The following is an 8,484-nucleotide window of genomic DNA, read 5'->3' as shown; positions in this document are numbered from 1 at the left end:
CAGACACACAAAAAAGCATGAAACAAAAACAGCAGGCTGAATGAGACGCAGATTCACTCTCTGACAGCAGGTGGCGCTTATGGAGCAGCAGTGATACAGCGTTTCCTTGGTTACCGCTGTAAACAAAGCTGAAATACGCTAATAATTAGCTACTTTATTCTGAGGTCAGAGGAAAATAAAATGCCATTGCCATCGAAATCTTCCTGAAGACTGATCTCCTTTTAGAGATGAATTCATAACCCCTCACCCCAAATTCAATATTTACATTTTATTCCTATATTTCGAGCATCGTGAACAGTGAGGTGCTCTGCCTGCTACAGAATTTTCTCCTCTTCGCCTCTGTCTTCAGCGTCTCTGGCCTCTTGTTAACGGCCGTTTACAGACTCAGACATAATGTGGGCTATTTACCTTTATCTGTCTGTCCCAGTAGCTCCAGAAAATAACATAAAAATAAATACAAAAATACAGTACAAAGACTGGAGAAATGTAATATATTTTTGTACTCATATTCTGTTATTTTCGCGACCTACTGGAACAGTGATAAAGATCGCGATTGACGGGTTGGCGACCACTGTTATAGAACATTGGCAAGAAATACTAATATTAACGAGCTCTGAGAGCCCACTAGTGGTGGGGAGCATTTCCGTTGTGTTGTGGCTTGATTTCGTTGTGTTGTGGCTTGATTTTGTTGTGTTGTGGCTTGATTTCGTTGTGTTGTGGCTTTTTTCCGTTGTTTTGTGGCTCGATTTCGTTGTGTTGTGAACTTATGTTTGCTTTGTTAATTTTGTTGTGTTGTGCACTACTGGGCCACCATAGTTTCTTAATCAAAATAAAAGCAAGAATTTTTTCCCTCAGAATTGGACTTTATAACTCGCAATTACGAGCCTATATCTCACAGTTCTGAGAAAAGAAGTCAGAATTGTGAGATATAAACTCACAATTGCCAGAAAAGGTCAAAATTGCGAGAAAAAAAGTCGAAATTGCGAAATATAAACTCGCAATTGCGAGAAAAAAGTAGGCTTATTTTTCCCAGTTGCAAGTTTATATGCAGAAATTCTGACTTTAATTGCTAGATTATGACTTTATAACTTGCAATTGTGAGATTTATGACTTTATAATTTCAACTATATATCATTAACTTTCAATTGCTAGTTTATATCATGCAATTCTAAAAAAAGAAACTCGCAATTGCTAGAAAAAAGTCAGAATTGTGAGATAATTTATTTATTTATTTATTTTTTTTTCAGTGGCGGAAACAAGCTTCCTTACTATTACTATTTACAAATGGTTACTATTACTGTTTAAATGCTATTCCATACTATTAACATTGCGAATAACGTTCCTTCCTTGATATTCTTTATTTTGTGCTGCTTTCCATTGATTCCATCCATACTTGGCTTCTTTAGACAAATTCCGCCATTCTATAAAATAAAATAAGCATAATTTACGTGATGCGAGTCGTGAATGTGGGTGAGTTATGAAAAAGTGGGTGGGCACTGTTACACTCTGTGTGTCTGACCACTGAACGCTGTGACTGACTGTTTTTTTTTTTTTTTTTTTTTTTTTTTGTGGAAAATTTTGATCTGAAATGTACTGTATAACTAGAACAGAGTTTGTCTTGATTAATCACATCTCTGGACTGGATAAATGGAAATTTTTTAGTAGATGAATACAAATGATTTTGTAATGAGACTTTAGCCACTGACCCTAATATAAAAATAGTTCTTCTTCTTGACTTGGTGACATATGGAAAATTCTTTGCTAGGCAAAATTAAATTCAAATGAAATCCATTGGGCTGTCAATCAAAAAACATTGCATACTTTTAGTCCTACTTTTCTCTTTTACCATTCAAGATGGAGAGATATTAAGGTCATGTTACATCATAAATACTCTGCTGGTTAATGGATATATGGAATAATTTCTTAAACATTTTGTATTTTAGAAAGGAACATAAGTTCATCCTTATGGAAATCTTTTGCCAAAGCTTGTAATATAAATTATGCAGAGAATTGCTGTATTATTTAAAGCACAATCACATATTTGAATTTGGGATTATTAGGATTACTGCAGGAAATTTTCTTGCCCCAATTATGTCCCACATAATTCCACTTATAATGCATATGTTTTCATAAAATTGTAATCGTGTTCTTGCAGCCCACTCTCTGGTTCCTCTGCAGACCCCAGGAAATAGCTTTGGGTCTTTATTATGAGAGTAGCGAGATGAAAGGTGAGGCTGTATTGAAGTCTCCACTGCACTGGCATATTCAGGGCAGTCCTGTTGTTCCCCTTGCTGTCATCTAGCTGTGCTGTGCTTGAGTTTATCAATAACGGCTTGGATTGAGTTGCAAAAAAGGGGAAGCTAAAGCAAAGATAGTCATCTAATCATGGCAATGGGTTTTTGAGTTTAGCCCACCAACCCTCCGTCTTTTCATTGACCTATAATGACCCATAAATGCTGGAGATAACCCATAGGTCAGTACTTTCTGACTTATGTGGATTTAACCACAGTTATCCTTCCTTTTGTCTGTGTATCAGATGACTCTGCCTTATTCTTTGTAATACATCTTTGAAGGTCTTTTGAGGATGCAATTATTTAAACTGTAGTTAAAAATTCAAGAAAGAGGATAACATTTTTTATTCCAAACATTGTGCTTCAAAACATGCTATTTAATTTAAAGGTGCCATCGAATGTTTTTTTACAAGATGTAATATAAGTCTAAGGTGTCCCCTGAATGTGTCTGTGAAGTTTCAGCTCAAAATACCCCATAGATTTTTTTTTTTTTTTTTTTTTTTAACTGCCTATTTTCGGGCTTCATTAAATATGAGCCGATTTATGCTGTGTGGTCCCTTTAAATGCTGATGCTCCCCGCCCACGGAGCTTGCGCTTGCCTTAAACAGTGCCTAAACAAAGTTTACACAGCTAATATAACCCTCAAATGGATCTTTACAAAGTGTTCATCATGCATGCGGCATGCATGCTTCGGATTATGTGAGTATTGTATACTGTTATATTGTTTACATTTGATTCTGAATGAATTTGAGGCTGTGCTCCGTGGCTAACGGCTAATGCTACACTGTTGGAGAGATTTATAAAGAATGAAGCTGTGTTTATGCATTATACAGACTGCAAGTGTTTAAAAATTAAAATAGCAACGGCTCTTGTCTTGGTGAATACAGTAAGAAACGATGGTAACTTTTACCACATTTAACAGTACATTAGCAACATGCTAACGAAACATTTAGAAAGACAATTTACAAATATCACTAAAAATATCATGTTATCATGGATCATGTCAGTTATTATTGCTCCATCTGCCATTTTTCGCTATTGTTCTTGCTTGCTTACCTAGTATGATGATTCACCTGTGCTGCTCCAGACGTTAACTGGCTGCCCTTGTCTAATGCCTTTCATAATGTTGGGAACATGGGCTGGCATATGCAAATATTGGGGCGTACACCCCGACTGTTACGTAACAGTCTGTGTTATGTTGAGATTCGCCTGTTCTTCAGAGGTCTTTTAAACAAATTAGATTTATATAAGAAGGAGGAAACAATGGAGTTTGAGACTCACTGTATGTCATTTCCATGTACTGAACTCTTGTTATTCAACTATGCCGAGGTAAATTCAATATTTCATTCGAGGGCACCTTTAAAGGTGCACTCAGTAATTTCCCCCATTACAAAATTTTGCCCCTAAAGAAATTAATAATATATTTTTTTAATAATATATCTTTTTAGTCATAGTTTGTGTTTTGATGAAATTCCAAACCTTCCAACCTGCCTGGAAGTTTCTAGTGTACTATTGAATCCATGCTGCTAGGTGTCAAAATAAATGCAATTTGGTCAAATATAAATATGAGCAAGGCACTTTGTTTGGAAACCCAGTATAAAGGAACGGAAACAGGACAGGCGGTCTTTTAACAGAAATCGTTCAGTCCCAAGCCAGATATTTGCCATTTTGTTTTCCATCCAGAATCTTTTGAAATGCAGGGAACACATCAAAACACATAAGTTCAGATCATGAAATGTGGAATTAGATAAAGACTCTAATTTCTAAAGTGCCCTCCAATTCATTACATGCCCAAAGAGCCTTTCATTTTTTGTGACTAAATGTAAGATGAAATGTTAAATGGATGTCTCCAGAAGTGTTGGGCACCATATGGGCTGCAAAAACGGAAGGGGGATTATGTAGGAAGAGCAGGGGGAGGGTATCTGTCATCTTGGAATGTGTGACATTCATTAACACCAATGCAGAGACGTCACAGCATGATTATTTATGATCAAAAACACCTCTCTGTTCCTCACATTTCTTATCGACTAGCACACACATTCACATTCAAATCAATCCCAACGCAACAAGCAATGAGTGGAAATCACTTCATGAATTATCTATGGGAAAGAATGAAATCCTTGATTGTGTCTCTGTGTTTGAGTCATTTTGACAGTGATCACTGGAAACACTTTAAAAAGAATCATGCTCAAATTACATTTTACTTCAAAAAGATCAGCATGATTAGTACATATTTCTCAGATGACTCGAAATGTACTGTAAAATGACATCTAGATGAAGCTCTGTTATAACTTTTGCAGTATATTTTTCACCCTGTTCAGTTCCCTATCATTTGAATCTGTGGTATAAGTAAAGTTATGCCATAATCATATTGGTCATTGATAAACTGCAATCAAAACATAAGACTATTAGTCAGCTTTTATTTAGAAAGGATCCCAAAAAATAAACAAGTTGGCACACATTCATTTACAAAATGGTAGAGAGAGCGGTCCTTAAAATTACATGGACTTGTTCGACTAATATTAAGTATATCATGACAAAACCAAAAGTGTTACCCAGTATCTGTCTCCCAGTCTAGAGCGAAAGACTGAGGAGAGAAAGGCTGAAGATGTGAGAGAAAAAAGGACCAATAAAAATCATTCAAAACTGTACATAATTGTGATAATTATCTAAGTTTATAAATATACTCTCACTTTTGGGGACATCTCTTGTTTGTTAATCTTGGCTTATTGCAATATCAAGAGTTAACTGTTACGGTTGCCACTGCTTTTATAGGAAATAGTCATTTAACTGTAAGATAAACTGTGAATCATTATCATTATCAAACACGTTCTCTCGTGGTAGGTATCTTAAATACTGAAGAATAAGCGCAGATGTTTTTGCCTGTAATATGGAATTTCTCACATTTTATGAAAGAATATAAACTGGATGCTTGGAAAACAAAGTCAAGATGCAGAGTGGAAATAAAAAAAGCCATATTGTGGTGTGAATGCTAAAATAGCTATAAAGTAAAAACAAACCAAAAAAAAAAAAAAAAAGAATTAAATCACTGTGTATACCATCCAACTGTACATTTAGTAACAAAACTTACAGAATGTATCGACTACATTCACATTGATGACAGATTAATATATGACTATATTTATCAATAAATTTGGCACATTTAATTATTTGGCATTTTTAACAGAGCATTTTGTTGATGTGTATGCTTCTATTCATTTCACAGCAAAACATATGCAATACTACAATAGGTACTTTTTTTAAACATTTTCCATTTTTGTCATGTTCATATTGTAAACACTTTTTTCTTTTTTTAATATTATAACCGCTACCCTGATTTTCTTGATAAACAAGAAAATACAAACAGATTCTTAAAACCAAACAAGTTGATGAAAGTAAGAGAACAAAACAGCGGCACCCACTTTTCAAACAGATGTCAAGCATTGCTAGATATTTCATATCAACACCAAAATGTTAATGAATATATCAGAAGAGGACTAATAAATTACAAGATAAGCAACATATTTGGCATTAAAATGTGAAACTATTAGCTAAGCTCTTAAAAGTATGTCAAGATTATGATTTACAGCTTTAATTAACTGGTATGTAAGCAGGTTTATTTAAAAGCCATTTTCTGTGAAAATACATAAAAATACTTTTTCATCGAGATCTTTTTGTTTGTTTGTTTTATTAATAAAAAGACATTTCACATCCTGAAGCAGACAATGGTAAAGTGTGCTTGAGCCGAAATAGACATTGGATGGCGTCAGCTACGAAAACAGACAGACTTTATTGACTTCTCTCTTTCCCGCTCAGAGCTTCTGTGAGTTTCAAGTTTGTCGTCAAAAATATCCATTACGGGGGGGTAGATGTCATCAGCTCGCTAAAGCGAGTGTCTTTATCTCAGTCGGCATGTTTCCAATAGGAGAGTGCATCTTTTGTTATAAAGGGCCAAGGAAGTCTTATGTCTCTATGACATCAAATGAGGCCTCCGTCTTCCATTCAGACGAGAGATATATGGGAGAAAGCGACAGGAAAGAGAATAGAATGCGCTCTATTGAAAACCATTGTGTAAGGCACTCGGCAGGTTCTTATCCATCAGGAGAGATCAGTGAGACTGACGTTCATTCCCACACCAGGTCTAACAAAGGGCACCGCATGTACTGCTTTGGGGAACTCAGGACTCATCACACGTCCATTCTCGCCAGTACTTCCAGTTATAGACAGCCTCGCTTTGCTCCTCATAGCATCCGAAAAGGTCACCTGGAACACACGCATAGACGCGAACGGAGAAACAAACATTCACGCACACGCACGCACGCCAAAAAGAGAGAGGGCAGAAAATTAGAGCGCATCCCACAAAAGGGCTTCAATCTTATTTTCAAAATGTTTAGTTGAAAATGCAGATGTGAATTTGATGTGGTGGAAAAAACATTGAAAATTGAGGAGCAAAGTGACGAGCAAACACCATTCAGAAAATCATATAGCAAGCAGGGAATGAGGGAGATGGGCGATACAACAACAAAAACAGTCATACATGACAATGGGGTTGACAGAACAAAATCACACGGGATCTACAAAAAACTTTTCTCTCCAATATGTGTGCAGTAGATGGGGAGAAGTCAAGTTTTTTTTTTTTCCCCACTAGGAACACCAGTACATACGATCCAGCTTAAGGTCCAAACCTCCTCATTCAATAGAACATTCAGGGAATGGAACAGATGGAAGCCAAAAGAAGCGTGCACGGGGACAGATTGGAATGACGGCCGCGTATCCTACCCCCTTAAATTTTTACACTTTCGATCCCATATACGTTGTACCCTTCCTTATAAGTGGCAAAATTCTGTGAATTCTGCGAGGAAGTGGGATTAATATTCTGTGCATTCTTTGCCACCTTCATGCGCTTGGCCTCGGCTCGGGACTTGTAACAGAACTCGACCAAGGCCACCAGCATGGCCAAGCCCAGGCCGCCCACTAGGATGTAGAAGACCCCAGCCACATTGCTCAGGCTGAGAGCGCTGGTCTTCTCCTGTAAATGCACATGAGACACGGGTCAGCGGTCAGGGAAAGCTCGGCATATCTGTAATAAGCATTCATATGCATAAATAACACAATATATAAGTGGCAGTTTTACGTCTATGTGGATACAAATGCACAGCTCAGGACAGTAATGTTAAAACAATAACTGTGCTAAGTAGAATGCGCTACTGGTTAATGTGCCCTTGAAGCAATGCAAATGGGGGCATTCAACAATTCTGCTTAAACGGGATGGATTTACTAAAGCCTTTAACATTCGCTTGAAAGTTACATATAAAACCGACAATGTGGTTTTAAATCAATCACAGTTCTTACATTCCCACATGCTAATGGCTGTAGTAAATATTATTTCTTTGTTGAATTCACAGTTATAGCAGGGGTTAATGTGCTATGCTTAGCTGTGATGAGAATTATGCTTGTGTAAGAAAGCCTACAGGACCATTTAAAGGGATGCTCAAGAGAGGCATCTGAATGGAAGGCATAGCATTAGACACAGGGAAGCAGATGACAGGCATTGTGGGTAAAAGGCAGGAGATCAACACACATATACACACCTACAAAAAGATCTTTGGGGGATAGGGGCTGTCAGTTAGATATTCTTTCCAAATTTTAGTGTACTGTACTGTGCACAGAATGACCACGCATAAAACACACGACACATACACATATACAGAGCTTACTTTTGTAAAAATTGTGCAATTGTTACCTTAAGGATCTGTCTACCTTTTTTTTTAACCTTGGATTTTAAAATGTAATAAAATAGACATTTAATTATATTTATTTAAAGCTGCAGTCCATAAGTTTTGCCTCTTTGTCGCCATCTCTGTTCGAAACCTGCTATTGCAGTTATTTGCGGAATTATCATCTTTACGTGGGTTGTGCATCGACACGACTCCTCAGCGTGAATTAATCTAATGTTTGCTGTCAGTCACCGCACCGGTGTGGATACTGTACTTCGGAATCACAAATTGTAGTCTTGGAAGTATGACCAAAATAAGAATTTCATCTGAACAAGTAAGTATCTACCACTTTTGTTCTGACCAACTGAGAAAAAGAGCATTCGAATGAATCACGCTGCCAAAGGTGATCAAATCTAACGATCGCTTAGCTTAAATCACATCAAACCATCAAAAAAAAAATATATATATTTTTGTTA

At 36.7% G+C, this 8,484-nt stretch overlaps 1 protein-coding gene across 5 annotated transcripts in view; it reads right to left on the bottom strand.

Moving 5' to 3' along the window:
• Positions 1–5,908: 5,908 nt before the first annotated feature.
• The window catches only part of gria2b (glutamate receptor, ionotropic, AMPA 2b), a 37,005-nt gene continuing 34,429 nt past the window's right edge, over positions 5,909–8,484 (bottom strand). For 2 of the 5 annotated variants that reach the window (XM_067378894.1, XM_067379191.1), the window contains exons 15-16: positions 7,186–7,320; positions 5,909–6,554 (exon numbers count right to left, since the gene is read on the bottom strand). In XM_067378894.1, the coding sequence (XP_067234995.1) occupies positions 6,390–6,554; positions 7,186–7,320 (300 nt within the window). In that variant the 3' untranslated portion in view covers positions 5,909–6,389. Of the gene's footprint in view, positions 6,555–7,070; positions 7,321–8,484 lie in introns of those variants that run through there. The other 3 variants (XM_067379111.1, XM_067378953.1, XM_067379037.1) reach the window with 3 other exon arrangements.

This window comes from Chanodichthys erythropterus, chromosome 1 (assembly GCF_024489055.1).
Source record: "Chanodichthys erythropterus isolate Z2021 chromosome 1, ASM2448905v1, whole genome shotgun sequence".
In the NCBI taxonomy this organism is placed as follows: domain Eukaryota; kingdom Metazoa; phylum Chordata; class Actinopteri; order Cypriniformes; family Xenocyprididae; genus Chanodichthys; species Chanodichthys erythropterus.
This window is presented reverse-complemented; position numbering and strand designations above follow the sequence as displayed.